Source organism: Brassica napus, chromosome A5 (assembly GCF_020379485.1).
Source record: "Brassica napus cultivar Da-Ae chromosome A5, Da-Ae, whole genome shotgun sequence".
Lineage (NCBI taxonomy): Eukaryota > Viridiplantae > Streptophyta > Magnoliopsida > Brassicales > Brassicaceae > Brassica > Brassica napus.
Window position 1 is genome coordinate 27,397,898 of NC_063438.1, and position 17,857 is coordinate 27,415,754.

Genomic DNA, 17,857 nt, shown 5'->3' on the forward strand with positions numbered 1-17,857 from the left:
TTCCAGAAAAAAAAATGGTTAAGCACCAATATCACTTAGGTTAAGTACACGAACAACAACAAAATTCAAACATCGCAAAAAATGCTAACATCAATGTTACAATAATTTTAACATACAAATATGAAAAAAATCTGTTACGCAAACATAAATACAATGTGATCATGTATGCATCTAAACATACAATTCAGAATATAACGTTCAGTCGAATAGTTATATAGTTAACATTTGAAAATCAAAATGCTAGTATATGTAAAATTAAACCTTGAAGAATTTGTTTTACAATCTACCCGTGTGGTTTTTTTTTACAATGGAATTATCAGTTTATATATGTTTTATTTTGTTTTTGTTCCTTGTAATTTTATTGGGGGTGCGAATCGGTAATTGTGTTGAACAAATAGAAGAGTGGAGTGCATGTTGGGTGCAAATAGATGGTATGCATTGATCTCAAATTAGTCCAACCAATAGAGACCGATGAGTAGTTGCCATTAACGAGTCTTCCAGAGATTCCACATTATACTCAATGCCCTTTTCATGTGTGAGAATTATTAACCAAAATTACATACGTATGAATATAAGCATCCAAATGTTCATGCGTCAAGCAAGTGTCAAGCTGCGGTGTTACTTCTTATTCTTCTTTGTATTGTGAGTGATGTTTTGCTTTTGTGGTGATCGAATCCTGAAGACTGATACACTCACAAATCATGAGTTACATAGGCACCACTACGAGATCACTAGACTTGCAACCATTTAATAAAATTAAAGGGAATATTTTGGTTGATAGTTGGCAGTAAAAGTAAAGAGAGTATGAACCAAGAAAAGGCTCAAAGCGAAGCAAAAGACAAGAAGAGGAATCAAAGTACTCTTAAGATGTACCTTTTGTACAAAAAAAACTGGAGCATTATGTGAGCGGAAGACCCAAGCAGAAACCTCCCGTCCATGCAAATAATAGCAATCATATAAAGTTCTTGATTCTACAGCTGGCTTCAAACCTATGTTTTTTTGGTTATTTTATCTTAAATGAATACAATCAATAAATACTCATTCTGGTAAACAAGATTTAGTTATTAAAATGTCAAAATTCATGGCTTTCTACATTGATCTAAATTACGTATCTATAAGGTTATGTTAGAATTTATAGTCTGTGTGAGTCTGTGAGATTCATAAGAAGCTATACATCCTAAAAATGGATGTTTTGGGTTTCATCAAATCTTGTTGTTCCATTTCATATGGTAAATCTTGGTGGGTAAGTTTGGATTCTATAGAAAAAGCTTTAATTATTACTCATTAAGTTAACTATCTTTGTTTTTTATGTAAATTTAATAGTCTTTATTCTCTCCTGTTCATCTTTATATGCTTACATGACTATTATTATGATTTTACGAGAAACAAGAAGTCAAGAACTATACAAAGTCGAATCTGGTTATTTTGTATTCGTTTATTAACCGACACAACCAAAACACATTCCCATATGATTTAAGTCAAAATTATTTAACTAGCTAGATATGAAAGCAACAAGGAAAAAGAATGAGAAGCTAGACGAAGAAAATTGTAAAGAAAAATCGATTATTAATTACAACTAAGACAATCAATACACTCTCATAGAACATTTCAAATAAATAAAAAACAATTTTCATAGAATCAAAATAGCCCTTGATCATCATAATCTTCAATTCTTCATCATCATGCCTTCTCGGATTGCTACGGAGAGAGAGATTGGCGCTGGGACGCAGAGACACGAGTGGCATGAAACTTGGCAATAAAGGCAGACGCTTTGCGGTCAATACCTGGTTCAGCCACCCAGTAACGTTTGTCTTCATCACTAGCCATTGCTTTGCGAGTATAAACGACGTCATCCCAAGAGGCGTCTACTTCCACTCTTTGAGATCTTCGTGTTTTAAAGAAGCTGAAGAGACTGTGTGACATGCTTCCTCCCATTAGTATGTGTCTTTGAAATTTTATGGAACGAGACGAGAACAAGAAGAGACGCGAAAGATAAGAGAGAGGTTTTGGATTAAATGTTGTTTCGAATGTGGAGATGTGGGGTTTGCGCATGCATGTATTTATAAGGAATATGCTCACCAAAATATTAACGAGTGAACCAGTTATATACTGTAATAGTTTAACCGGTCATCCAAAAATGTTAATTATTAGCAGTACGTATTCAACTGAGACTAGTTATATTTATTCTTAACGTTTGTTTGTCGCATGCAGCAACCACAAGTCTAGTACTAAGTTTTAATTGTCTCCAATTGTTTTAGTTAGGAAATCGGAGAATTTTTGTTTCGTATAGTTTTCAAAAAATGTTGGATGTATTATTTACAAAATATGATAGAAGCTTAAATAAAAATTGCTTTTGATATTTTCGTTCCTTTTTTTTCAATTCTAGTGAGTGGTATGTCGGTGTTCAAAAAAAAAAAGGTGAGTGGTATGTCTTTTGAAAAATAAATAAAGAAAGTTTGAACCAAATTATGCATCTCTTGATCAGAACTATATCAAAAACTTGGAAGTATCACAAAATCTTGCTCAATCGTTTGCCATTTTTGGAACTCAATATCATCAATTCAAGAAACGATGTCAAATTTTCAAAAGTATTTGTTCATCAGTTATATATATATTAGGCGTGCAAATCATTAGTAGCCGGGATATTTCAGGCACGTCGAGAATGGTAATACCAATTATATGGTTGTCGAGATTTTGTAAATCTCATGTATTCATGTGTTGGCTTGAATTGAACCCAAAAACAAAAAGCATTGGTTAGGCATTTAAGTTCTCTGTGTTTGTTTGGTCTTTTCTCTCATATTTTCTTCAATGTCTTTTTCCTTTATACTAGTATTCTTTTTCTAGAATCAATTTTTCAAGTTTTTTTATTATTTTTTACTACTTACATGGAATTTTCTTTTATTATTATTATAAAACTCAAACATACTCTCACTTTGGTGTCCTTCCTTTCCATTCCCCACCAATCTTAGCAAACTCTTGCCTAACTAAGGCCACTTTCATTTCTCCGAAACACTTTATTATTTTATACTCGCAGTCATACACGTTAGGACTATGAGCAGTCATACACGTTAGGAAGATAATTATAACTTGAACCCTAACGTTTATATAATTCTCCACCAATTTCAATTATTTATTCATATATTTATTTCGTATATTTCAAATTGTTTTATTTATACATGTAATTAAATTTGTGAATGCGTCCGAATTTCAAAATGACCAATCATAAGAAGTACAATACATTTATCGAGTATGGATTGAATGAGTGTTCAAAATTGATCGGTCAAGTATGTCAATCATGGAGTAATTAACTTCTTTTTATAAAAAAAAATAATCATGTAATTAACTTGAGTGTATCTATCAACTCTTGAAGCATTTTATATATTAACTAGATTTTTTAACCGCGCTACGCGCGGATAAGATATTATATGTATTTCTCAATTCTAAAAAAATATAATGTATAATACTGTATTACATTATTTAAAGAATATAAAATAAGACTACATAACATAAATATATTTTTTAAATTTTCTTTGTGGAAATCATTATGTTGTTTGATTGTTGTACTTGATTCACATATTTGCATAGTTATTTGTGATAGATGAATAACTATATTTTTATTATCAGTAAATAATATATATTTATTATATAATATAAGAAAAATAAAATTATATTCTTTTAAAAAAAAAACTTGTCTAATGTAGGGACTCGATTATAGACATATCATATTCAAATGAGACATTTTACAGTTATCAATCTTCTTAACAGTCAAGAAACAAATCTGAATATCAAAACAATATCTCATACGATCTCTTTGTGGAATAACTGCTCTGAAGAAATTGAATTTAGGCATCAAAAATGACTGAAAATGGATGTGCATATGTGTTATCTAAGTCAGTTTTACAAAGTACTATTCATAATTCATATATCATTTATGTCCATCCTATTTTTTGTCCATATTTTCTTAAACATCTTGAAATAACTGATGCTAATTAATAATAAACTTTTGGCTGGCAAAAAAGAGTCAAAATTGTCTAATTATTGCTTAATTTGTCTAACTGATATATATGTATTTCTCAATTCTAAAAAAATAATGTATAATATTGTATTACATTATTTAAAGAATATAAAATAAGACTACATAACATAAATATATTTTTTAAATTTTCTTTGTGGAAATCATTATGTTGTTTGATTGTAGTACTGGATTCACATATTTGCATAGATATTTGTGATAGATGAATAATTATATTTTTATTATCAGTAAATAATATATATTTATTATATAATATAAGAAAAATAAAATTATTTACTTTTTAAACAAAGTTGTCTCATGTTGGAGATTCGGTTATAGACATATAATATTCGAAGGAGACATTTTTACAGTTATCAATCTTCTTAACATTCAAGAAACAAATCTGAATATCAAAATAATATCTCATACGATCTCTTTGTGGAATAACTGCTTTGAAGAAATTGAATTTAAGCATCAAAAAGGATTGGAAATGATGTGCAGATGTGTTATCTAAGTCAGCTTTACAAAGTACTACTATTCATAGTTCATATATCATTTAAGTCCATCCTTTCTTAAACATCTTGAAATAACTGATGCTAATTAATAATACACTTTTGGCTGGCAAAAAAAATTAAATTTGTCTAATTATCGTTTAAATATTTTATTAATATTGTCTAAGAAGCTTTCAATTGATATCATAGTTTAATTTTTATTAGTTTTTTTTGTTAATTTTAGGATTTTTTTGTATTTAAGATTTTTTTCCATATTAAACTTTTATTTCTTTCACATAATATATATATATATATATGTCATAAAAATTACCATCAAATCAGTTTTACTTTTTTTTTTAATGAAAATACACTTTTAAATAATTTAATTTAAAATAAAATTATATATTAATTTGTTGTATTCTAACAATTTGATTGATTTAATTAATTTGCTTTGGTGGATAACTTAAAAAGTTTTCATATGAATCGGAGAAAGCAAGCTTATGTTGTTATATTATATTTATTTGTGTATATAGAATCTTGTGTATATAGAATCGGGGAAAGCAAGCTTATGTAAACTTACTTTTACAAAAGTCTTAACTTTGTCACGAAAACAAAAATCTATGCTTTTTCATATTTGTCAATGTTCTCACACTTTCAAAGAATATATTAGCTTAGTCACTTTCTTATTTTTTTTACAAAACAAAATATCGAAATCTTGAAAGTTGAATCCATATTATTGTAAATGTACATAAGAGTTTGTGATTACATATTTAGTGATTCTTGTATATGTGTTCAAGAAAGTTTCAATGGCTTAGCGGTATATGCTCTATATTTATGTCATACTAACCCGGGTTCGATCCTGTCCTTTGCATTTTTTTTTTATTTTTTACGAAAAAATAAATGAGATGACGTGGCAACTTCGGGCTCTCTGATTGGATGATTATATATGCTGATGTGGACACTCTAAGAGGGGTTTATATCTCCCTTTTAGTATAGTATAGATTTCTATCCAAACTGCAGATTAGCAATTTCTATGCATACTACGCATGATTTTTCTATAGTCTTGTGGAAATTTAAAATTAGGTTTGTGTTTTGTAATAATACTAAACTGAACGTATGTGGGGGAACTAATAGTCGGTTTCACATTAGCATAGATATTTACTATAGTTATTGCATATAAATACGCGAAGATGAAATACTATATGGATATAAAAAGTATATAATTTGGTAGGAATGCAGTATTATTATATAAAATTATACAAACAAAAAATGGGGAGGAGAAGAGCACACAGTCAGAAAGAGAAGTGAAAAGAATCTGTTGGAGAATAAAAAGACTTAATATTTTAATAAGACAATTAGAGTTTTTGGTGCTTATTTGTGGAATATATCCAACAACTATAAGCTACATATATAATCACTAATTAATATTTGTTGGGTCACTTTACGTGAGAAAAATATCCTAATCTTCTTTGGTAATTCTTCACCCATAAACTGCAATTATCTAGCTGTAAACGGAGCTAAGTAATCCACCTCCATCAGATGGGTTTGTAACTTGAAATTAATTAAAACGGAATAATTGGAGATGGTCTATTGGTATCTATCTAATTTTGTAATAGGAATATAAGATGGGCTTTAACTTGTACGTAAACCGTAGACATAGAAGATAACAAAGATATAGCATCTATAGTAAAACTAAAATATTTTTTTGGTACTATTTGGTAACATGGATAACAATAAAATGAGAATTGTTTGAAAACATGAATAGTAGTGTGTTTAGTATCTTTTTTATTTACACATTTAACCATTATATTTACAATAAATTTAGTACTTACTTTTTTTTATTTACAGATTATGCCACTACATTTAAAATAAATTTAAATTAACTAATTACAATTTCGAAGCTTATCTAACCAAATCGATATTCATATATTGATCATTATTAATATTATACGAATATTAACCAAATTACATGTATTAAAGGGAGATAATATATTGGGAAATTTGACCCTATAACCAAAAAAAAAACTATATTTCATCATCTAACCATATAACCCTTTCTCTCTCTTCATTTCCCTTCCTATCTCTCTCTACCTTCTTACTACAAAACTAATATTTTTCCCATTATAGTCATCTAGCAAATTAACCCTAATATATTCATATATTACATTAAATTGCATCAAGTTATAAAATTATTTATAATATAATATTATGTACAAATAAAAAAAATTATTATCAAACATCTATATTATAAAATAATATATTTTACTTTATATGTAAATTACAAAACATAAAAATATACATGAGATTTTCTTTATAAAACCAATTGTTTATGAATTTACGTTGAACACAAGTTTTTTTTTTAACTGACGTTGAACACAAGTTAAATCAAATATCTGCGTGGAAGTGCGGGTCAAGTTCTATTATATTTGTAAAGAATGAGATTGAGGACTCTAATTAAGACTATACGTAAAGTTTAGTTTTACTTAATATAATATAATATTTACATAGTATGTTGCATGTTGATCACATACATTCTAGCTAACGTAATAATATTTGATGTTATAAAAAAAATATGAACGCTAGCTATACAGTTTTGGAAATCTAAGACTAATGGTGTGGTTTGTTGTAAAAAAAAATATTGAAGATAAGAGTTTTACCATGATTTTGAATTCTAATCCTCCATTTCTTGTAGTAAAACTTAATCATACTCCCTTAGATAGGGCAAACAAAAGAGAATGCATGAAGTTAGTCTCAAATGATGACTACATTGTTATGTATAGACAATTAATTGTATAATTAGCACACACTCTAGCTCGAAGCTCGAAAGAACCTTTCTGGCTACTGCTGCATGTTGATGCTGGTAACGAGTAATAAAACTAGTCAAATCGTAGAATTGAGAGCATAACACGTGAATAACAACTAAATCCGATTAAAGTATAAAAGTTAATTAAGTATGATATGTTCGAGGGTTAAAGTTCTCCACTCAAGTATTCTTTTTCATCACGTGAACCAAATTAATCATCAGAAGACGTACTCAAACGATGGCCAACAGATTGATAAAGCTCTAACTTTTTTTGTAGAATCATTTTAATTCATATTGCTAATATATTGGTTTAGTTTACGATTATATATATATATTAATATTAACTAGCTGTAATCAATTACAATTATTTTTAGTTAAGTTTTTCTCTTATACGAAACGAATCCATGGCATAAGTGTACACCCAAAAAAAAAACACAAATCCATATTCCATATTCCATAACATATTTGCTTTTTGATAAAATCGTAAACAATTAATTTGTTTTGTATTAGAGGTGATGAAGCTCGAGCTCAAGCTCGATGAAGATGGCGATGAGAAAAGAGAGTGAGAGCAAAGTTTGTTAGAGGTTGTAAACTTTATTTACTCAATTAATTGTAACTGTATACAATGTCTGTATTTTATATGCACATGTGAACATAGGGGAGATACGTGTTGAACAAAAAAAAAAAAAGAAGGGGAGATACGTTATCAGCTTTTAAGACAGCACGGTGTTTCGAATGAATCAACTCATCCGCCACACTGTTTACGTAAGAGGCAGTCTACAAAAACGACACGTAGTTTATATTATCAAGGACCGAACAACAACAGGCGCATGGATGATGGATGGTGATTGCTAACCAGAGAAGGTTGTCACCGCACAGACTCTTCCCTCTTCTCTTCTTCCTCGTGAATTCGATTATTAAAAAACTGCAACATCAGATTAGGGTTCCTTCGGCTCTCCGCAATTCCGAGGTAATTCAATCTCTCACTCTTAATTTTAGGGTTCATGCAGCCCAATTTTGAAATTCCGACCAAAGTTACATGTTCGGTTAGGTGGCGGATTGTATCTGTGTCTCGAGGAGAGGTTATCATACGACGATTAGATGTTCTGGAATTTGAAAAGTTGAAACCTTTCGTCTCCTTTACCCTCTGAATCTCTCGCTTTCTGTATTGAATCGAAGTGTTTTGTTATTGCCTTCTGTTTCCATGTGTAGTGGATTCATGTTTCTATAGCCAAATGCTTTGATTTGGTTCGGTTATAATCTGAAAGTTTCAATCTTTTTCGGTCTGAATGTGCCTTCAGCATTGAAATGACACTGCTCTGCATTGCAATAATAGTTTTGCTCGGTTTGAATCTGAAAGTTTCAGCCTTTTTTTTGTCTGAATGTGCCTTCATCGTTGAAATGACACTGCTTTGCATCTATTCACTTGTTGTTACAATAATAGTTTCTAAGTGATTGTGTGGTTGATATGTCCTGTGATAGCTTAAAATAAGAAACTGAGAGCTTAGACTGGTTGTTTTCGTTTATTTTTGGTGTTACAGAGTTTTGATTTTGATGTTTTGACTACAATAACTAGAGATTTGATGTTTTGGTTTGTGTCTGAACGTGCCTTCATCATTGACATAACATTGTTTTTGCATTGCAATAGTAGTTTCTAGGTGATTGTGCGGTTGATTTCTTAAGCTTAGGAGCTTAGATTGTCACATCCAATAGAGGAACCATGCAGTTGCATTGAGCTTGGACTACAATAAGTAAAGATTTTTGATATTATGTTTGTGTCTTCCTTGTTTGTTTGCAGGACATGGCAGGGAAACGGGTGATAGCAATATGTATGTCCGGTGGAGAGTTTCTGACGGAGAAAGGCGGAGCGTTAACTTACAAAGGCGGCGATGCTCACGCGATAGACGTGGACGAGGAGATGAAGTTCAAAGACTTTCTATCAGAGATTGGAGAGATGTTTAACTGCGACGCTAGAACGGTTTCTCTCAAGTACTTCCTCCCTGATAACAAGAAGACTCTCATCTCCATCTCCAACGATAAAGATTTGAAACGGATGATCAAGTTCCACGAGAACTCGAACAGCGCTGATGTCTATCTCATACCTGAAGAGCCTTCTCCAGACATCTCAAACATGCCTGCTAGCAGGTAAGCAAATCCATTTCATCATCAGGGCCGGTTCTAGACAAAGCCTAATGAAACATTCGTCTAAATCCCCCACATTCTTTTTTTAAAATTACATAGATAGGCCTCTAAATTTATTAAAAGAAAAATTTAATTGAAATCTTTATTAAATCAAAGAGTTTTTTCTTTTTTTTTCTTACAGATCAAGCAGAACTACATTGTCTGAAGCAGTTCCTCTGGAGGATATGATAGATGACATAGCGGGACCAGAAGATCTCCCCCTCTCAGTCTCAGCTCCTCCCGTTGTGACCATGGAGCAGCAAGTAGTGAACCGACCCGAAGACACACAGATAGTCATCACTACTCCACCCGACATAATGTCAGCCATCCTCGAAGCCCCGAATCCGAAAGGAGACATCCTCACAAAGGCGAGAACGCAGCAATGGCAGAACACGATCACAGGCGTCGGGCAGAGGTTCAAAAACGTGAGCGAGTTCCGGGAAGCTCTCCGCAAGTACGCCATCGCGAACCAGTTCGGGTTCCGCTACAAGAAGAACGACAGCCACCGCGTGACGGTCAAATGCAAAGCCGAAGGCTGTCCCTGGAGGATCCACGCCTCCAGGCTGTCAACCACTCAGCTCATCTGCATCAAGAAGATGACTCCCTCGCACACCTGCGAAGGCGCGGGAGGCGTCAACGGCCTCCAGACGAGTAGGAGCTGGGTGGCTAGCATCATCAAGGAGAAGCTGAAAGTGTTTCCTAACTACAAACCGAAAGATATCGTCAGCGACATCAAGGAGGAGTATGGGATCCAGCTGAACTACTTCCAAGCGTGGCGCGGGAAAGAGATCGCGAGAGAGCAGCTTCAGGGATCGTACAAGGACGGTTACAAGCAGCTCCCGTCCTTCTGCGAGAAGATCATGGAGACCAATCCAGGGAGCTTAGCTACGTTCACCACCAAGGAGGATTCGAGTTTTCACCGCGTCTTCGTGTCCTTCCACGCCTCGGTTTACGGTTTCCTCGAGGCGTGTCGACCGTTAGTGTTTCTCGACAGCATGCCGTTGAAGTCGAAGTACCAGGGGACGCTGCTAGCCGCTACTTCGGTCGACGGAGACGACGAAGTGTTTCCGCTAGCGTTTGCGGTTGTTGACGCTGAGACGGAGGATAACTGGGAGTGGTTCTTGCTTCAGCTGAGGTCTGTTCTCGCTCCAGACCAACAGGTTTCTAGCCAGATCACGTTCGTTGCGGATAGACAGAAGAGTCTCCAAGAGCTCATCCCAAAGGTGTTTGTAAACTCCTTCCACGCCTACTGCTTAAGGTACTTAACCGACGAGCTCATCAGAGACTTGAAAGGACCGTTCTCCCACGAGATCAAGCGTCTAATCGTCGACGACTTCTACTCGGCGGCCTACGCGCCGAGGCCTGACTCGTTCGAGAGACACGTGGAGAACATCAAAGGCCTCTCACCGGACGCATACACCTGGATCGTGCATAACAGCCAGCCGGATCACTGGGCCAACGCTTACTTCCCCGGCTCTCGTTACAACCACTTGACATCGAACTCGGGCGAACCGTTCTTCACATGGGCGGCCGACGCCAACGACCTCCCGATAACTCAAATGGTGGATGTGATCCGAGGGAAGATAATGGGGTTGATTCATGTAAGAAGGATCAACGCAGCTGAATGTAATGGGAGATTGACTCCTTCGATGGAAGTAAAGCTGGAGAAAGAGTGTTTAAAAGCGCAGAGCCTCCACGTGGCGTCCTCCGCGGATAACAACTTGTTTCAAGTCCGCGGAGAGACGTACGAGCTCGTGAACATTTCGCAGTGGGACTGTAGCTGCAAAGGCTGGCAGTTAACGGGTTTACCGTGTCACCATGCCGTTGCGGTTATCAGCTGTATTGGACGCAGCCCTTACGAGTTGTGTTCTAGATATTTTAGCGTTGAGAGTTACAGGGTGACGTACTCTGTGTCGATTAATCCGGTGCCTTTGTTGGAAGGAGGGGAGATGTGTTGTAGAGAGAGCTCTGGGGGGTCTGCGGTGACGGTGACGCCGCCGCCTACGAGGCGGCCACCGGGGAGGCCACCGAAGAAGAAAACGCCGGCGGAGGAGGTGATGAAGCGGCAGCTGCAGTGTAGTAGGTGCAAGGGACTTGGTCATAACAAGTCGACTTGTAAAGAATATCTTCTTGAATGTTAGTTGTTTGGATTGGTTCCATTATGTTTTGTTTTTAATTAACTTTCATCAACTTTTTGTGATCAATCTGTAAGAAAGGAGGATTGATTTTTTTTTTTTACGTTAAACACTTTTGTATTTTAGTTTTCATGCAATAAATTTTCTTGCTAAAGTTTTCACTTGTGAGCTTGTCTAAATGATAAGGTTAGTCTTGAGAGAAACACATAACAAAATGGATTTGAATGTTACAGTGTTTCTAATTTTCATTTATTAGTTTGTGCCATCTGATTCACATTTTAAGGTTGAAACTATTTTTCTTTGATAATTGTAGAAACTTTCACCAACCTCTTTATTCACTTCAATTTTCACCTTTTTCATGGATTTTTATTTTATGTTTGTCTGGAGAATGAGACTGTAAACTCCAAACTCTCTTACAAAATAATTAAAAACTTTGTTGACTTTTACAAGATCATAACCCCCACAATGATTCACTCTTTTCTGTACTCACTACAACAAACAAGGGGTTATAAAATCACCATATTGAGATTGAATAATAGTCACAAAACTGAGAAGGTAGAGAGAGAGATGTGAATTTCTCAGACTGTTCCCTCTAGTTTTTGTGTTTTGCAGGTAACAGCAGATAAGATCACAAACCGAGCCACGGACACTGCTTCCTAGCATGTTCGGGTACTAACTTAGCCACCATCTCCACAGGCACACCTTTAAGCTCTGCTTTCACACAACACATTAAGAAAACATGAGTTTTAAGTCACTTTTCTTTATGTAAAGACAAGGACGAATGGGAAGTAAGTAAGTACCATGAGGCTTGAAGTTGAAAAGTGGTGGAAAGAAACGTCCATTAGGCAACCTTGCATTCGGATCTCTAAGCTCGTCAAAGAACGGGTGGATCAATGCATCAAGCTAATTTGGCAAGAACACAAAAGTTTCAACAAAAATAAGATAAAGAGACTAAAGATTTTGCAAGGAAAGTTAGAGAAGTAGCAGATACTCACAGCACCGCAACGGAGACTAGGTGAGTATTGAAGAAGCCTTGAGACCAAATCAACAGCTTCTGGAGGCATCCTCTTGTGAAAAATCTGGAATTTTTTAAATGACAAAAAATGTTTCAGTTAACAGCTAACTTAAACAAGGCATTGAACTTGTTTACTTGTAAAGCAAGTTACCTTATGCCATGGATGAGCTTTAATCTGAGGGAACTTGAACTCAGTGTAGTTCGGGTTCATGCATTTGATCTCTTCCCTTGTTGGTGTTCCCAAAACCTTTATAATCTCAACAAGTTGATCAACGCCACTCTCGCCAGGGAACAATGGCTGCCATGAACAAAAACAACAGTTTAGGATCAAAAACAGAGCGAAACAGAGCAAAAACAGAGCAAAAACAGAGCAAAACAGAGCAAAAACAGAGTAAAACAGAGCAAAAAAATGACATTACCTGACCGAGAAGAAGCTCTGCCATAACACATCCAGCAGACCAGACATCAATGGCTGTAGTATACTCAGTAGCTCCAAAGATAAGCTCAGGTGCTCTATAATACCTAGAGCAAATATACGAAATGTTTGGCTCTCCTTTCACCTGTTTCAAAGAATCAAACAAATGACTTTTTTGAGTTTTTCACTGCTTTCTTAGAGAAAGAGAGTTATCATCATTCATCAAACAAAAACTCACCAATACTTTAGCACTTCCAAAATCACACAGCTTCACTTGATGAGTGTGTGGATTCACCAACAAGTTCTGAGGCTTTATGTCGCGATGACACACGCCAATACATCGGTGAATGTAACATAAAGACCTGAAAATCTGCAAAAAAACATAGCAAAAGAGTTAATAAAAACATAGACAAATCCAAAAAAAACTAGTATTGTCTTACCTGATAGGTGTAGAGTTTGACGTAGACAATAGGCATGCGTTGGTTGAGTTTGTTGTAGTGTTTAATAACGCGGTGTACTGTCTCCGGAACGTATTCGAGGACCAGGTTGAGGTAAAGCTCGTCTTTCTCGGTTGTTGAGAAGAAGCAGTGTTTTAGAGAGACAACGTTTGGATGGTCGAGGAGTCTCATTGTTTGTAGCTCACGGTTCTTGTACCTACGGTCTTGCAACACTTTCTTTATCGCTACGGTTTCTCCTGTCTCTAAACATTTAGCCTGAGAAAAAAAAATGATTATGTTAGTGCAAAGAGACATATAGTTTTATTAAAAAAAAGTTTTATAATTTGATAAAAAAAAAAAACTTACTTGGAAGACAACGCCGAAGGAGCCGTGTCCAACAACACGCTCTGCCATGTAACTGATTGTCTGCAATTTAAAGGAAAAATCAATTAGCTATTTAAATAAAATCAAATAGAATGAAGTAATAAAGGATCAAGAAGAGTATAACAAACCTGCTTAGGTTGGCCGTTTCTTCCACCTATGGTTGTTACTATTATGTGACCAGTCTCTGTGACATTGCCGTTTACTATTGTAGCTTCCATTTCCTGGTGAGATCATCAATAAACCAAGTCAGTTAACAAAAAAAATAATAAATAATAAATGAAGCCACAATAGAAAAAGAGGCCATACTTTATCATCTTGAATTTTCATGTGATTCATCTCTTCAGGTAACCTATCAACATCAGTAGCAGCGTTTGCAGTAGAGTCTCTAACCGCGGCACTAGGCTCTACGCCCATCGTGGCCATCTCAGGAACAGAGGAATTTGTAAAACAAATAAAGATTCTTCCTTTGTGTATCTTCAAAATTTTGATCAGATCACAGTCCTGGAGCAACAGTAATGGGTTAGAACATGATCCATAAAAATTAAAACCCTATCTGTGTTTACAGCTGCTTGGTCTTTAATTTTAAATGAAATAATCTCAAGACTACTCAACAAAACAACCATCATCTACACCAAGCAAGAGCTAGCAAAAAGAAAGGTAAATAACTCCAATATAGATCCATAAACATACCAAAAAAAGGATAGCAAATTTCAATTCAAAACAAGAGCATTTAAAACTCAGACAATCCAAATAGTAAAATATCAAGAGGATCTATGAAGCTAAAGACATTAACTTTTTAGGTGGGAAAACTTTAAAAAGATCCAGAAGAATTTTGGATGAGAATTTACAAAAAAAAAAAATAGATGAGAAACATACAAGAGATTTAGAAAACTTACCCATGAAAGTTTTGAGAGGGAAGAAAACAAAGAGATTGGATGAAGAATCAAGAAGATATGATTAGATCCATAGGAAGGAAGATGGTTTGATGATGAATGTCTCTCTCTCTCTCTCTCTCTCTTCTCTTCTGTGTCTCTTCCTTTTTTGGATTTTGGTGTGATGAATAATAATAGTTTGTAAGAATAAAAATGCTTGAGCTCTGTGGCTGTGCTTTTTGATGAGAGAGGCATATGCTATAATGCGCTGGTGACAGTCATATATCTTAAAAATGAAAATCCAGAAAATCTATTACAATAAGATAGTCTTTGGAGTTAGTAAAGTGAAAGAAAGTACATTGGGTTTGGTTTTTCCTCTTTTTTAGTTTTTGACCATTCAAACTTTGTTTACCCCACTCTCTGTATTTATATTAACCTTGATGAATCCATCTTCTCTGTTTTTTTCTGTTTTTATTTAATTTTGTGATTGGTTGGACTGACATACTAACAAAACAATCTCAAAACAATGCTGGATTTAGTGTCAAGTAACGAGATTTATTCTAATTAATTCATTTTGCATTCAATTATTGGTACATACAAAAATTAGTTTAATTACTCCTTTTTAGTAGCTACATTCTGAGAACCATTTATTTCCCAACTTTTTTAAAAAGGAGTCAAACTCATAATGTCAAAGTTGATAAAGCTAAAATGGACTAAACTGCACTGATTTATTTATGATTTTTTTTATTTCTTTGACAGACGTCCAATAACTATTTCCTGAATGTCATACAATTGTCTGCTATAAATTTTAAAATTGAAAGAATATCTAGATCAACAACCAACAGCCATAAAATATAATGACATTTTCCAGCCAAGTGTATAAGGTTTTATAATTGTTTCTTAAATTTAATCGAAGAACCGAATATTATAATACTAATTAAAAAAAGGATGACGACATTTTGAAAATTTGGACAAAGCTGGAATGTGGGGTCGGTGAGAAAACGACAAGTAGGGGTAATTTAGTATTTACCCGATATCTATCAGAATATTCCAAAGAGTCAACATTACAGGCTGATCTGGGACCACGTGTCGGAGAGGCATGAAAAAAAAAACAAATTTAGATTGAATTGGGCTTCCCAATGGGCCTTAAAAAAACTATATATCTAATAGTAGTAATGGGCCTTAGAAAACTATATATGTAATAATAGTAATGGGCCTAAAGTTATTTAAATTTGATAATAGGCCGAATCGAAAGTATGGTCCCACGGCGACATTCGAACCCACGACCTTCGGTTCGAGAAAGCCTCTAACAAACTGAGCTGCGGGACTGGTTCGAGATAAAAAGTTAAAATTACTAATACGGGTTAAAGACGATTATATTAGAGCATGGTGCGTTCTAAAAAAGACTTACACATACAAAACACCTACACTTGTTTTGTCTTAGATTTTCGTCAACTACATTTTACACAAAAAGAGAAACCTATCTCTTGGAGACTACCACTAACATCAACATAGACATTGATACAACGATCTTGAATCCTGAATTGTCCCAAAACTTCTGTTTCCCCCAAGATTCTTCATCACCTTGTTGTTTCCCTGACATCAGGTCTCTTATCTCTTTGATCTCCATGTCCCTTCTTTCCTCTTTCTGTTCCATTCATCCACACAAAGAAAAGAAGTTTTGGTATTTAAAAAAAACCTTTGTTCCAAACAAGAAGCTACACAGTAATGAACTTGATACGTACTCTCTGTAGCTTTCTGGTCTGGCTTCTTGTTTCTTGAAGACAGAACTCAAGCTTCAGTATCTTCTTCTTCAAGTCTTGATCCGTTCTTCTCTGTTTCTCCAGCTGTTTTTTGATAAAAAAAAGATTAACAGATTGTTTTAACCAAATCAAATAAAGAAAAAAAGATGGATATTCACCTGATATTCGAGTTCCTTAGTCTGATGCTTCCAATGACCTGACATCAACCTAATCTCATCTTTCAGTTTCTTGACCTCCACGTCATTCACTTCAACTAATCTATTCATCCTCTCAAAATTCACAGGAGAGACATCTTCTAGAAACTTCTTCAGCACGCAATCGTTGCTATCTATCCCAGCCTTTGTAATAGCTTCTGTAACCTCGCGCTCAATTCTCCTAAGCTCCTCTCTTAGCTGCTTCTCTGAGCACTCTCTCAAACTCAGACCTCTCTGTAGATCATCAAGCTGGTGCCCGAGCTGAGTCACACGGTGCTCGTGTTCTCTAAGAGAACGTGTTTTGTCGTCAAGTTGTTGTTTAAGCACTGAGCATTGGATCTTTGTAGATTCAGCAGAGTCAGCACTTGCCTCTGCGGTTTGATTAGTTGCATCCAGCTGTGATCGAAATTCCTCCAAGTCTTTAATAAACTGTTTACTCAAAAGAAAGATTACAAAAAAAAAAATCTTTTAGCAAAAAATTAAAAATATTACATAATTAAGAAAGTGTAAATTAAAAAAATATATATTGGTTTAATGGAGAATAAACCTTTTCAGCATCAGATGCAGAAGCATGAAGCTGAGAGTTCCTTTCTTCTAATCTCTTATTTAATTTACACATCTCCATTTCCATGTTCTTTGCTCTCTTCTCTGCTTCCTAAACAATCAACAAAAGAAAGCCAAATCATTTCTATAATTGATTTAAAAAAAGAATAATTGATTATTAAAATAAAAGAGAAAGACTTTTTACTTTTCTAGTTTGGGTTTCTTTAAGGAAAGATTGTTCTTGAGAAACCAAACGGCCCCTGACTTGCTTCAGCTCAGACGCCAAAGAGACGACGTTCCTCCGGAAACTCTCTTTCTTCTCGTCCAAATCTTTCAGAAGTGGATCCACCGTGGTTTTTTTGTCGGAACAAGACATCTGGTTGTTTGGTTAGTTTCTCATCCAAAGTCTACACCTTGATGATTTGGTCTGTTCTCATAAATCTGAAAAGAGGAAAGAAGATGGGAACAAAAAAAAAAGAGTAAGTTTTTTTTTTTGTAGCATGTGAACATGGGGCAGTTGACCATTAATACAGAAGTTAAATGAAGAAGAGTATTTAACAATTCAAAAAAATTATAATAATAAATACAAAGATGGTGACTTTACATGAGCCT

At 34.5% G+C, this 17,857-nt stretch overlaps 4 protein-coding genes across 5 annotated transcripts; 1 reads left to right on the forward strand and 3 right to left on the reverse strand.

Annotated features, from left to right (window-relative positions):
* Window positions 1-20: 20 nt before the first annotated feature.
* LOC125609121 lies at window positions 21-3,370 on the reverse strand. The gene has a single exon (XM_048780120.1). It carries the CDS (start codon window positions 2,050-2,052, stop codon window positions 1,699-1,701), a length of 354 nt encoding a protein of 117 aa, XP_048636077.1. The 5' UTR covers window positions 2,053-3,370; the 3' UTR covers window positions 21-1,698.
* A 4,672-nt stretch (window positions 3,371-8,042) lies between these two features.
* LOC106400128 lies at window positions 8,043-11,776 on the forward strand. Of its 2 annotated transcripts, XM_048780121.1 has the most exons (4): window positions 8,154-8,276; window positions 8,358-8,426; window positions 9,105-9,451; window positions 9,630-11,776. In XM_048780121.1, exons 3-4 carry the CDS (start codon window positions 9,108-9,110, stop codon window positions 11,626-11,628), a joined length of 2,343 nt encoding a protein of 780 aa, XP_048636078.1. In that variant the 5' UTR covers window positions 8,154-8,276; window positions 8,358-8,426; window positions 9,105-9,107; the 3' UTR covers window positions 11,629-11,776. The 2 variants fall into 2 exon arrangements, with proteins under 2 accessions (XP_013695986.2, XP_048636078.1); XM_013840532.3 differs by lacking the exon at window positions 8,358-8,426 and having other exon boundaries at window positions 8,043-8,276.
* Window positions 11,777-12,019: 243 nt separating this feature from the next.
* LOC106400129 (shaggy-related protein kinase gamma-like) lies at window positions 12,020-15,139 on the reverse strand. The gene is made up of 11 exons (XM_048780122.1): window positions 14,770-15,139; window positions 14,180-14,374; window positions 14,002-14,094; window positions 13,856-13,915; window positions 13,493-13,765; window positions 13,291-13,422; window positions 13,057-13,197; window positions 12,789-12,935; window positions 12,618-12,701; window positions 12,423-12,525; window positions 12,020-12,333 (listed from the first exon to the last, which is right to left on the reverse strand). The coding sequence occupies exons 1-11, from the start codon at window positions 14,998-15,000 to the stop codon at window positions 12,251-12,253; spliced, it is 1,542 nt and encodes a 513-aa protein (XP_048636079.1). The 5' UTR covers window positions 15,001-15,139; the 3' UTR covers window positions 12,020-12,250.
* A 964-nt stretch (window positions 15,140-16,103) lies between these two features.
* On the reverse strand, window positions 16,104-17,767 carry LOC106400131 (nuclear envelope-associated protein 1). Its single transcript, XM_048780123.1, has 5 exons — window positions 17,451-17,767; window positions 17,250-17,357; window positions 16,667-17,131; window positions 16,491-16,592; window positions 16,104-16,393 (listed from the first exon to the last, which is right to left on the reverse strand). Exons 1-5 carry the CDS (start codon window positions 17,619-17,621, stop codon window positions 16,226-16,228), a joined length of 1,014 nt encoding a protein of 337 aa, XP_048636080.1. The 5' UTR covers window positions 17,622-17,767; the 3' UTR covers window positions 16,104-16,225.
* Window positions 17,768-17,857: the final 90 nt, after the last annotated feature.